Source organism: Leptonychotes weddellii, chromosome 13 (assembly GCF_054177405.1).
Source record: "Leptonychotes weddellii isolate Sample4059 chromosome 13, ASM5417740v2, whole genome shotgun sequence".
NCBI classification, from domain to species: Eukaryota; Metazoa; Chordata; class Mammalia; order Carnivora; family Phocidae; genus Leptonychotes; species Leptonychotes weddellii.
In genome coordinates this window covers 43,655,944-43,669,533 of record NC_138381.1, presented here as the reverse complement: position 1 = coordinate 43,669,533, position 13,590 = coordinate 43,655,944, and the positions used below count along the sequence as shown (strand labels likewise).

Genomic DNA, 13,590 nt, shown 5'->3' with positions numbered 1-13,590 from the left:
TGTTGTTCTAACCCCTCTACATGTATTGACTTATTTCATTATGGGTTAATTAAGTCTCAGGTTATACGCTACAGATGTGGAAACCAAGGCACGGAGAAATGAGCTAAGTTGCCCCGGCTCCCAGGGTCTGGGCTCAGGCGATCTAGCTCTGGAGCCGGACCTTTTATGGTGCTATTCTGCTGCAACCAGCCCGCCAGCCCTGCAGGACACCCCACCAGCCCTGCAGGACACCTCGCCAGCCCTGCAGGACACCCCGCCAGCCCTTTCAGATGACTACCTTCATCTGCTGCTTCCTCTGCCTGCCCGGAGCGCCCTTTCTCCCTGCACTTTGAAAATTCCTATTATCCGCAGGACTGGGTTCAAATCTTGCCCTTGGCCCTTCCAAGCAGACTTACTGGTGGTCACCCCCGGTCCACCCACACCCCTGTTCCAGCCCATATAACATTCTGTGGGCATCCCGGAGTTTATGTGTGGAGCTCAGCTCTGTGAGGGTGATCAGTGTGTCCAGTTTAGCTCCATAGCTGCAGGCCTAGCCAGATGTTTGATACACAGTGTAGACTTAAGAAATGCTAAACAAACGAACAAAAGAATGAAGAGCAGCATTCTAATGTTCAACTGTGACAAGTCTCTCTGCAAGGTAGCGAGACTAATTCCACAAGCCACACGTTACCTTAGAGTCAAATTACGTGTGCGTGTGTTTGCGCATGCACACACAAAGTACCGTGGAAGGTGATGATGAGCCACAGCTCCAGATAGAGTTTATCCTTATAACCTGGGAACAAGGTCACGAGGAGGTCAACCTTCCTCTCCAGAGTGGAGTCTGGTGAAACCGACACATACTGGACAAAAGAGGTCTCACTGTGAGTCACAGGTAAAGTCTAAGAGGTGTCATATAGCTGTGCTCCTGGTAATATCTGGTCACTCTGTCATGGCTCCAGGCGAAATGATCAGGAAAGTGAATCATGCAGGAACAGATCACAGCCAATCTTTAATCTTTATCACAGAGAAGATTTTAATGCCAACCTACTAGATACCACCTATAAGTCTAGAAACAGGGATTGGCCAACACATCATATTCCATGTGGAGTGGAATGAGGACATGAATAGAGATTCCTGACAAACTGATCAATGGGAAATAGGATATATTATATTATCTGTGTAAGAATGTCTATATATGTGCACTGAAAAAAAGTCTGACAGAATAGAGTAATATCCTGTGCGAAGTAGGATCACAGTTGATTTCTGGGACTTTCTTCCTCTGCATATTCTACAACTTACTATTGTTTATTACACTCATAAAGGAAAGAAGGTTTTTTAAAATGACTAAGTATGTAATTCATGCCACTGTTTCCTAATTTGCCCTGACAAGAAAGGATATTGTTTACAAAGGAAATAATCAATGAAACTAAAAGACAACCTACTGACTGGGAGAAGATATTTACAAATGATGTATCTGATAAAAGGTTAGCATCCAAAATATATAAACTCAACAATATTATACAACTCAACACCCAAAAAAACAAATAATCTGATTAAGAATGGGCAGAAGTCAAGGACAGACATTTCTCAAAGAAGACATATAGATGGCCATACAGACACATGAAAGATGCTCAACATCACTCATCATCAGGGAAATGCAAATCAAAACCACAATAAGATATCACCTCACACTTGTCAGAAAGGCTAAAATCAACAACACAAGAAACAAGTGCTGGCGAGGATGTGGAGAAAAAGGAGCCCTCGTGCTTCTCTGGTAGGAATGCAGACTGGTGCAGCCGCTGTGGAAAACGGTATGGAGGTTCCTCAAAAAAATTAAAAATAGAATTACTCTATGATCCAGTAATTCTACTACTGAGTATTTACCCAAAGAATATGAAAACACCAACTCGAAAAGATACATGCACCCCCATGCTTATTGCAGCATTATTTACAATAGCCAAATTATGAAAGCAGCCCAAATACCCATCGATAGATGAACAGATAAAGAAGTGGTATATATACATACAATGGACTAGTACTCAGCCAAAGAAAAGAATGAAATCTTGCCGTTTGTGACAACATGGATGGAGCTAGAGAGTGTAATGCTAAATGAAATAAGTCAGTCAGAGAAAGACAAATACCATATGTATAATTTAAGAAACAAAAAAACAAACATAGAAAAAAGATAAAGCAAAAAACACTCTTAACTATAGAGAACAAACTGAGGGGAGGTGGTGAGGGGATGGGGGAAATAGGTGATGGGAATTAAGAGTACACTTATCATGACGAGCAGTGAGTAATGTATAGAATTGCTGAATCACTATATAGTACACCTGAAACTAATATAACACTGTATGTTAACTGTACTGGAATTAAAATTTTAAAAAAGAAATGATGTTGTTTAGTGTTAGGGACGAAATGGAGATGAAGAATCAAAATATTTTGGTGTTTATCCAATTTCTACTAAGGACAGGTCCTCAGCCTGGAAGTCTGGCCCCTGGTCTCTGCCTGATGGAAATAGCCCCGAAGACACTCTAACCTGTTTCCTATACTCAACCTCACCTATGTGATCCGACTGGTCCATCAGGAAGCAATACCCTGTAGAGATGCCTGGATCTCTTCCCCAGACCAGGTAAATCTTCATTTTCAATTCACAACAAAAGCATCCACTGTGTAGATAAGAAGCATGAGTCAATCTCCCAGAAGCTGAGCAGCTCTTGGGGAGTGGCTGAACTTCAGTGACTAGTTAGTGAATATTCACCTTGGCAGTGGTTCTGGGACTGGATTTTGGGGCTACGAAGACAACCACGTGGTCCCTGCCAAGAGGGGGCTCAGAGGAAGCAGACAGAGACCCAGGGAAACTCCTACCGCATTTCATTGAACCTCTGATGCCACCGAGTATAAAATCCCCCATTCTTTATATATTCCTAAGAAAGGAAGTGTTTGACCAGGGCACACCATTGATTATAGAAGCATCCTGACTGCAGACAGTGAATTTTTTTTTTTTTTTAAAGATTTTATTTATTTATTTGAGAGAGAGAGAATGAGAGGGAGGAGGGTCAGAGGGAGAAGCAGACTCCCAGCCGAGCAGGGAGCCCGATGCGGGACTCGATCCCGGGACTCCAGGACCATGACCTGAGCCGAAGGCAGTCGCTTAACCAACTGAGCCACCCAGGCGCCCTGAATATTTTTTTTTAACGTGAGAAAAAGCAGCACGTGTTAGAATTGATGAAATACGGAAATCGCAAGGTGGTGTGCTAAGTGATGTCAGGGAGCGGTCTCATGCTCCTTGTGGTGTCAGAGGTGTCAGGTTCCAACTGCACGCAGACCAGCCTAAAATACCAAGGGCCTCCCTCGTGAGACCTCGAGAGTCGCCACCATGCCCTCTCTCACCTCCCGCAGTCCTGTCTCCTCCACAGACAGCTGCATGAACTGTCAACACTGTAAATCTGATCAGTCCGTCTGGGCTTTCACACCCAACCCTGGCCTCCCACTGCACTCAGCATACACGCCAAACGCCCAGGTCAGCCTCAAAGGCTCGTCCTAAGTCTCCAGCCTCATCCTAAGCCATCCTCTCTTTCTTGTCAAGCACCCAGCCACACTGGCCCAAAGTGACTCCTGCCAAGTCCCTTTCTACATCTGGTTCTTTGCATCTGCTGCTTCCCCTTCCTGGCCCCACCTGGTGAACTCCTGCTCAGCCTTTGTCTGTGGTTAAATGTCACCTCCCCATAGTGGCTTCTCTGTCCGTACAGTCCAGCAGGTGGGTGTCATGATTTGCTCAGCTGATGCTCCGTAGGAGTAGCCCAGAGCAGCGGGACCATGCCCCTTCCTCCCTACTGTAGACCCAGAGCCTGGCATGGTGGGCGGGTACACATGTACGTAAAAGTATTCAGAATGAATGAGTGGATGCTTGAAGAGGTTCTCTGACAGATCAGAGAAAAGAACACATCACAACATGGTCTAGGAAAAAAGAGAAGTTTGGTTGTGGCTGGATTTTCTAAAACCCGAGAGGGGTATGGCACCTTTGCATGCCTCCATGCAGGTCATGGGCAGCCCCCATGTCCGTGGGCGGACATGATCAGATCTGTTTCAGAAGGTCACTTGGGTGCAGTGTGGAGGAAGGGGAGCGTCGGGAGAGGCAGGGAAACCAGCCAGGCACACGGCACATCGGGCAGGCGAAGGCAGGTGATGGCGCGCACAGAACACGATAACCATCTAAGCCAGGACTGCTCACCCCAGGCCCTACTTGGCTGCCCAAGGGTTCAGGGGAGTAAGATCTCATTTGGCCCCTAACCAGGTAGCCCTGAAAAAAGAATGAGGACCTGAACCAAGGTGGCCGCAGAGTGAGAACAGAGAGGAGGGGACAGATTCAGAAATAGGGTGTGGGGGGGGAAGGAAGACCAGAGCAGGACTCTAAGGGGAACCCTATGTTTCTGACTTGGGTGGTGATGACCAGGATCAGGATCACCATGTAAGAAGCAGGTTGTGAAAACAGAGCAGTCCCAGTTTGATCCCTTTGCATTTCATATGCCCGGGAGACAGCTTCGGGGAGAGCCAGAGGCAGCAACCACAGGGGTCTGAGCTCAAGGGAGAGGTCTGGGCTGGACATGGGGCTCAGGAGTTCCCGGGGCACTGAGGAGGATGCTGCCATGGGCATGGATGAGACTGTCCAGAAAGTGTGTGCGTGGGAACAAAGGGCACCTGACACAGAGCCCTGGGAGACCCTGTAGGGCAGATGGAGGAAGGAGGAGGAGCCAGAGACTGGGGAAGAGAATCAGCAGGTCACGGGGGCCGAAAGACTCAAGGGAAGGCGGCGGCGAACCTGGTGATGAATGGTGTAAAAGGCCAAGAGAGTCGCATCAATGCAGGCCCCAGTGGCTTCAGCCAGGGCAAGTTCAGGGTAATGGTGGGGGCAGGAGCAGGCTGCAGGCGAGAGGGCCACAAGACCGAGAACAGCTCTGAAGCCAACCCTCCCTCAGGTGCTGTGCTGGGGGAGGGCAAGGATGCGGTGGGGCGGGGGTGGAGGGGTGCACAGGCGAGGGAGCCTGCTGGCATGGTTTCAGAAACAGCTTTCCAGAGCTGGGGTAGGGTGAGCGGGTCTCCCAGGGCCTGCTCCATCCTTGGGGGCCTGAGAACATGGAGAGTGTCTGTGGGCTGAGGGAAGAAAGGCAGCAGAGAGGGAGAGAGGTTCGCTCTCCGGGACAGAAGAGGCAGTCGGTCCATGGGATGACAGGGTGCATGGGTGTGCGGAGGGGCCTTGGCCATGGGAAGGACACCTCTCTCTCCTGCATGCCTGTAAGGAGTGAGCTGCCTGAATGACCAACTAGCCTCTCTAGTTGAAAAGTTCCAGATTTCGAAACCATTTCGAAAGGGCAGATTTCATTAGAAAGGAAGAACTCCCAAGAGGGGAACCAAATTAAAACCACCACTAATAGCGTTAATAAACACAGCAAACATGTACAGAGCACCTACTCTGCGCCAGAAACCGCTGGACGCACTTCACATGGGTGCCTCGCTCTGTCCTCCCAACAACCGTAGGAGCTGGGTGTCATCACTATCCCCCTCTCCCACGGGGAGGCACAGAAGGTGAAGACACTTGCCCCAACTGGTGTGACGCGGAGCTGGGCTTGGGAAGCAAGGGGGACTCGCCCAGGGTGGGCTGATGCTCCCAGCACCCTATGCGAGGCTCTGCCATAGGTTTCCCAGCGGCCCTGGGATGAGCTGCGGGCGGGAAGGCTGCCCCCCACCACCCCTCCTCGGCCCACAGTAAACTCCTCCTTGTATCCCAAGGTGCTCGCTCTGCCCTGAGCTGCAGCTGAGTGCCGTTCAGATCCACGAGCATTCCCATGTACGTCTGATGAACCGAAGGGATGTCGAAAACATGATCCTTGAAATGAGGGACGACTGCCAGGCAGTCGTGACCACTGTCAGGAAACAGATGGCAAGACAAGGTAGACACTAATTTGGGCCATAAGAAAAGGTGCATCTTTGAAATTTAAAGCAAGGGAAGCGAAACTAGCATTTTGCATTACCATTTACCTCTTTCCGAAAACACTTCTGGTGCCCACAGAGGATAACTTCAGCTACATTATGCAAAGTGAGAAACACAGGAATGGCCTGAAAGAAAACAGAATGTAATAAGCATGAAAATGTTTTCTTTGATCCCATAATTACATAATACTTGATTTCTGCTTAAAAATAACGATCCGTGGGAACTTTTGGCACCCACATTTACAAGCCTCTCCAGCAAAAACTCTTCCGCATGGATTAGCGCTCTCTGTTGTAGTATTATACTTGGCAAGGTGGACGTAGGGGCTCAACACATATTTATTAAGCACCTACTGCGTGTCAGGCACCGCACCAGATGCAGGAAACACATCCCGTGCCCAGGGTGGATATGTGATAGGGAGACTGTCCCTATCGAGGTAAGAGCTCTCGTGGGATACGCAAAAAGGCGCACCTACCCCACGTGGGCAGAGGAAGCGAAGTCCAGAGGCTAAATGAGAACGGAATGACAAACTGGAGTGAGCCAAACCAGAGGAGCAGAGGGTGCTGCAGTCCAGGTGAGAGTGAACCCGCTCCTCTGGGAACGGGGGTGGGGATGGGGGTGGGGTTGAGTAGCGGACCGTGAAGGGAGAAGCTGGGGAGAGAAACGCTGGGAGGTCATCAGGCCATATCAGAGTCAGGACAGTGCCAAGAGCCAAGGAGCCGTTGAAGAGTTTCAAGGCAGTGACATGATTTGATCTGCATGTTTAAAGGAACTTGGGTTCCCAGCAGAGGACAGAAGGCAGAGACGGTTGGGAAAGTCTGGGGTGTGGCAGACTGAAAAATGGGCCCCCGCAAGACAGTCACACTCTAATCCCCAGGACCTGTGAATGTCACCCGACATGGCAAAAAGGGATCTTTGCAATTGTGATTAAGTGCAGAACTTGAGGTGGGGAGTTTGCCCTGGGTTATCTGGGTAGGCCCTAAATGCAAACACATGAATTTGTAAGAGATTTGACACATGCAGAGGGGGAGGTGACGTGACCACAGAGCCAGGGACTGCAGTGATGCAGCCGCAAACCAAGAAATGTTAGCAGCCGCCAGAAGCTGCAGGAGCCAAGGACTTGGATTCTCCCCCCAGAGCCTTCGGAGTGCACTGCAGCCCTGCTCCCACACCTTGATTTGGGCACAATAACACGATTTTGGACTTCTGGTCTCCACAACTGAAGAGAATAAGTTTCTGCTGCTTTAAGCCACCTGATGTGTGGTCATTTGGTACCAGGGGCCATGGGAAGCTAATACAAGGAATGGCAAGACTGCAGCCTGAACTTGGTAGTGGCAATGAAAATGGAGAGTGTCCACAGTAAGGAAATATTTAGGAGACTGAACTGAGGTAAATATTTGAATAACCAGGATCAACTTTGGAACAAAACAAAACAAAACAAAAAAGGGGAGGGGAAAAAGATATTTAAAAACCCCTAATACTCCAGAGGGTTATTAAGGTACATTTACGATCACTAGGCTATTCGCTAAGAATGGCTGTCTCTCCTAATTTGGTGGCTAATCTTGACCCAATGAGCAGGAAGGATTAAAGGGTATGGGATTTTGTTATGGTCTCTGTTGTTGATGATGATGGCAATATTTCCTGAAAGACAGAAAAAGACCGAGCATAGGTGAAACCGAGCAGAGGCAAACCTTAGTTTGCTCCTCTGTATGGGGATAACAATACCTACGACCCAGAGCACCTGGGAGGAATGACAGACGTAGGTAAAGGACCTAGATGAGTGGTTCGGGAGCTCTACATGAAAGATGGCCAGTTTTAACATGTAGCCCGTCCGCAGCAGCCTTGACAGAGGACCCTGAGCAGGGAAATTGCTCCAGTTTGGAGGACCCACTTAAGATGATGCCACTCGCCTACTTCCAGATGGATCTATTCTTTATCTTTTTGGAGCATATATTTTTACCTTGTTTTTAAAACTCTTATAACTTTGTAGCTCTGCCCTATTTTAGTATTTTGTTCTAACTTGCGCTGTTTTATTTCTTTTGGAGTTCTTGCATTCTATTTTCCTGCCTTTGTAACCATTTTCTACTCTTAATTTATCTTTCATTAAAAGTGCAACTCAAACTGTTTTTTTCCTTTTAAAATTATACTTTATAAAAATAAATAAATAATAAACCATACTTTAACAATTAAACAATCCAATTAAAAATGGGCAGAAGACATGAACAGACATTTCTCTAAAGAAGACCTACAGATGGCCAACAGACACATGAAAGACACTCGACATCATTCATCATCAGGGAAATGCAAATCAAAACTACAATGAGATACCACCTCACACCTGTCAGAATGGCTAAACTCAAGAAGACAAGAAACAACAGGTGTTGGCGAGGATGTGGAGAAAAAGGAAACATCGTGCACTGTTGTTGGGAATGCAAACTGGTGCAGCCACTCTGGAAAACAGTATGGAGGTGCCTCATAAAGTTAAAAATAGAATTACTCTATGATCCAGCCATCACACTACTGGGTATTTACCCAAAAAATACAAAAACACTAATTCAAAGAGACACATGCACCCCAATGTTTATAGCAGCATTATTTACAATAGCTAAATTATGGAAGCAGCCTAAGTGCCCATCGATAGATGACTAGATAAAGAAGAGGTGGTGTGTATATATACACAATGGATATTATTCAGCCATCAAAAAGAATGAAATCTTGTCATTTGCAACAACAAGGATGGAGCTAGAGAGTATAATGCCAAGGGAGATAAGTCAGTCAGAGAGACAAATACCATATGATTTCACTCACATGTGGAATTTAAGAAACAAAACAAACAAAGGGGGAAAAAAGAGAGAGACAAACCTAGAAACAGACTCTTAACTACAAAGAACAAACTAATGGTTACCAAAGCAGAGGTGGGGGTGGGGGATGAGGGAAATAGATGATGGAGATTAAGGCGTGCACCTGTGATGAGCACCAGCTGATGTATGGGATTGCTGAATCACTACAGTGTCTACCTGAAACTAATACAACATGGTATGTTGACCACATTGGAATTAAAATTTAAAAAAAAAAGTAAAGTTAAAAAATTCATACTTTATTTTTATTATTTCCCAATTTTTCATGTATCTTTTGTGCTTTTTATTCCTCTTAAATTTTTATATTTTGAATTAATTTTTATGTGTTTTAAGATCGTTAAAGAGATTTTTTTTCACTGGCTTTATCCATTAGCCCTATGTTTGGCAAACTTAGGGCCTGGCCTTCCAGTTCTTGGCTTAAGATAGCAAAGAAAATCTTGGACAGGTTAATTATGTGTACATGAAAATGAATACAAAAGGGTGACTTGGATGTTATTTATTTAAAATTAAGACCTTTTTAAAAATGCTTTTGCCTCCTTGACTATAAAGCCAGTAAGGAGACCAGATTTAGGAACTCTAGACCCTAACTCCAGACCTCAAAGAGGCTAATTTTCTCAATTTTAATAAACTGTGACTAGGTTTTTCAATCTCCCTAGGCCCTGCTCTGATCACATTCTGGAAAAGGATCTATCGATACACATAGAATTGGTTTTCAAGTACACTAATGAGAGCTACCAACAATGTGTTGGACACAGTGCTAATTATTTTAATTGCATTCTCTTATTTAAATCTCCTTCCAACAACTCAATTAGTGGGCACTATTACCTTGATTTACAGAAAGGAGCCTAATGCTTAGAAGATGAGGCAACTTGCTGAGTGCTCATGGCTGGCTCAGGGCCAAGAGCTGTGGCTCCCATCCAGGCTTCTCCAACTGCAGAGTCCATGCTCCTAACCTCAATACCATGATACCCCAAATTACAGCAAGTCCCCCAGGGTAACCTTCCTGGCCCTATAACTGTCCACAAAGTCCAGTAGGACTGGTGTGTTCCAAATCCCACCAGTCTGCTTCCTCCAATAAGAACACTGGTATGATCTAAACTACATGAAATCAGAGTAAACTCTGTGACATGTTTTAAAGGATAGTTTCCATTTCTACCTTAACAAATTTAAATCTGGATTTCTCAAGCCATTTTTCCACTGAGAAGCTAGTAGGCTTCAGAAACAGTAATTCTACAATTGATGATCTCAGCCTCCGTAGAGGTCTATGAAAAACAACTATAACGCAGTTCGCAAACTTTAATTACTGATTTTCCTTGGCCTCTAACTCTGTACAAGTCCCAGTCTGTGAACTGTGCTATCCATTCAGGAGACCCTCGAGTGACTGATTCTTTTAGAAAACCTGCCTTTTAAAGAAAACAAAGAAAGAAAACCAGCCCTTTGTTATCTTACAGAGTGAGGCTCAGCAGGACTTATGTCAAATCAGACAAAAGTTCTGAGAAATTCTAATAGCCATAATAATAACTAAGATATATTGAATGCTTATTATGTGCTAGCTGCTATTCTAACTGCTTTTGCGTACCTCATTGTCATAATAACTCTATGAAGAAGATACTACTAACATCCCCATTATGCAGATGAGAAAATGAAGGAATATATTTTGGTTCTCTCTTTTAACCTGCCTCTTGATAATTTGAAAACCACTTTTAGAAAATCTATATACTTGCTTGCTGCTAAAGAGAACAGAAACATAAGTATGTTCTTCCACGTCAGGACTCTAGGAATGGCCTCAACCACTTGGTTGAGGTCCTACCATCTTTCATCAGGAAAAATGGTCAAGATCAACTACTATAAAGCCCGTATCATCATTTTTAACACAAAATGTAATTAATCAAATTCAACTACACTGCAGGCCAATCCATTTAGTTACTTAGGGGCACAGTTTGCAACTAATTTTTCTTAGACTACATTAGCTTAAAATTCAACATCTTACCATGTACTACTGGACATTTTTCTCTGGTTGTGAAGAGAAATTGGTATCTATACTTAAAATTTTTCATTATTCCCATGCTTTCCAGAATGGAAATTTTGAGGCTTTGATTGTTATTTGTTCATGTGTTAGGCCTGAGTTAGAACAGTTTTCTATGGAAAATCCTGGCCCTGCACATAGGCACGGCCTTGGGTCCTTCTGCAGACACTGACACTTCCCTTTTCCAAGCAGTCCTGGGTCAGCTTCTTAATTTTTGTAAAAGAATGTTAATCCTATCTTCTCTTTGGGTGATTTTTAAATATGTAGGTGTGGGCTTAATCTACAAGAGAGAATAACTGCACTCCAGGCCTGACCTGTTGGCTACCCAATTTTTATCAAAAGCATGCACGTGGGAAACAATATTTCTGGAGGGTTGCCTGAGGGCAGCCTGTGAAGGGAGCCAGATACGCAGAGTAGAGGTTTTAGGCCCAGACAACTGCTCCTACTGAACTCTTCTATTTCATCATGCATCCAAAAATGCTCTAAGAACCCTAGAAACCAGGTTGTCATGGTGTTCGTTATAAGGGTGTTATTAAAGACCCTGCCTCACTAAGTGGCCCAGCCTACCTTTTTTGAGGACTCAGAACCTGAAAGCAAGGAAGCTTTGCTCTTCTTCAGCTCTGACCTCACTCTTCTTTCTCTTGCAACTTTTTAAATCTGAAGATCACTGACACACAATGTTACATTAGTTTGGGGTGTACAACATACTGAGTCAGCACTGCTATATGTTACACTCTGCCTAACGGTGTAGCAATGACCTCTGCTCTCATCTTACAAGCGTGAGAGTCCCGTAACTTCTTTATTTCTTATTTTTAAAAAGATTTTATTTATTTATTTGAGAGAGAGAATGTGCATGAGCAGGGGGAGGGACAGAGGGAGAAGCAGAGTCTCCCTGAGTCTTGTAACTTTTTTATTTGGCTACAGAATGCTGAAAATTGAATTCAGGCCCCAACTGCATTATTTTGTAGGATATTACAGCATAAATTTCTATGTGCTAAGTCTCTCCGTGGCCTCATCTAGTTCTTCTATTATTCTGTACCTAGATTTCTTTTAAAATTCTGTTCATAAAAAATGTCTGTTTTGGGGCGCCTGGGTGGCTCAGTCAGTCAAGCATCTGCCCCTTGATCTCAGGTCAGGTCTTGATCTCAGGGTTGTGAGTTCAGGCCCCGTGTTGGGCTCCATGCTGGGTGTGGAGCCTACTTAAAAAAATGTCTATCTTATTTTAATTATTCTTTTAAGCCACCACCCATCCTTTGTGGAAGATGGTGAGGTATTTGAATAAGTATATGTACATATCCATGAATACATTCATAAGTTGACTTGTGTGAGTTAAATTTAAGTGTTCATTTACATTAATCTTATGATTCTGTCTTTATATGGCAAAGCCCTTGAGTGCAGAGGACCAGACTCCCCTCTTAACAGTGTAATCTCCAGGATGAGTTTGGAGGCCATCTCTGTTGTTCATTTGTTCATCACCAAAGTAGCTGGCCTGTCTTATGGACCTTATTGTGACATTTTAAAATACCAGGAGTTCTTCCACCTTGTTGAGATGCCTGGGCATAAGAAAAGGCTCAGGGGATGGCAGCTTGTTCTAGCTCATTCACTTTGGGGCATAAATGTACAGGCCAGAACAGAGGGCAAACTGGCCTACTCTCAGCGAATTGTTCTTTTTCTCATACTTTTTATCCAAGTGCATAGAAATGAATGAGGAGTTAAACCAAATGTGCATATCCTACGGTGCCCAAAAGAATTCTGAGCAAAGCAAATGAGAACCTGTTATCATCCCCTCTTCATATACTCCTCAAGAAAACCTCTATCAGAGTCCAGGGTTTGTTTGTTTTTTTAATAAGTACTTCTAAATTGAGGTAAAATATACACATACAATTTACCATTTTAACCACTTTTAGGTGTCCAGTTCAGTGGTATTAAGTACATTCCACAGTGTTGTGCAACCATGACCACCTTCTAGCTCCAGAACTCTTTCATCTTGCAAAGTTCAAACACTGTCCCCATTAAATACTAACTCCTCATTCTCTTCTCCCTCCAGTCCCTGGCAAGCACCATTCTGCTTTCTGCCTCTATGATTCTGACTACTCTAAGCACCTCATAGATGTGGAATCAGACAGTATTTGTCCTTTCGTGACTGGCTCATTTCAGTTAGCATGACGTCCTCAAAGTTCATCCACGGTGTCACATGTGTCAGAATTTCCTTCCTTCTTAAGGTTAAATAATATTCCATGGCATGCATTTGCCACATTTTGTTTATCCATTCCCTGATCCATGGACACTTGGGTTGCTTCCAACTTTTGGCTATTGTAAATAATGCTGCCATGAACACAGGGGTACAAATATCCGTACTTTCAATTTTGGGGGGGTATAAACCCAGAAGTGAAATTGCTGGATCATACGGTAAGTCTGTTTTTAATTTTTTGAGGAACAATCCTACTGTTTTCCAGAGCAGCTGCACCAGTTTTGATTCCCAACTATGGTGCCCAAGGGTTCCAATTTCTCCACATCCTTCCCAACACTGGTTATTTTCTGGTTTTCTGAGGACAGCCATCCTAATGGGTGTGAAGTAGTATCTCCTTATGGTTTTGATTTGCATTTCCCTAATGATTAATGATGCTGAGCATCTTTTCCTGGGCTTATCAGCCATCTGTACATCTTTGGAGAAGTGTCTATTCGAGTCTGTTGGCCATTTTTGAATTGGGTTGGTTTTCGTTGTTGAGTTGAGGACT

The 13,590-nt window shown here is 44.6% G+C and overlaps 1 protein-coding gene across 13 annotated transcripts in view; it reads right to left on the bottom strand.

The window, feature by feature from the left end:
• The window catches only part of SLC35D4 (solute carrier family 35 member D4), an 89,546-nt gene that overhangs the window by 70,052 nt on the left and 5,904 nt on the right, over positions 1 to 13,590 (bottom strand). For 11 of the 13 annotated variants that reach the window (XR_014139659.1, XM_081801499.1, XM_081801502.1 and 8 more), the window contains exon 2: positions 6,019 to 6,096. Coding sequence is in view for 12 of the 13 variants with exons in the window: in XM_081801499.1 (XP_081657625.1) it covers positions 6,019 to 6,096 (78 nt within the window). In the remaining variant the exon portion in view is untranslated. Of the gene's footprint in view, positions 1 to 6,011; positions 6,097 to 13,590 lie in introns of all 13 variants that reach the window. The other 2 variants (XM_081801500.1, XM_081801501.1) reach the window with 1 other exon arrangement.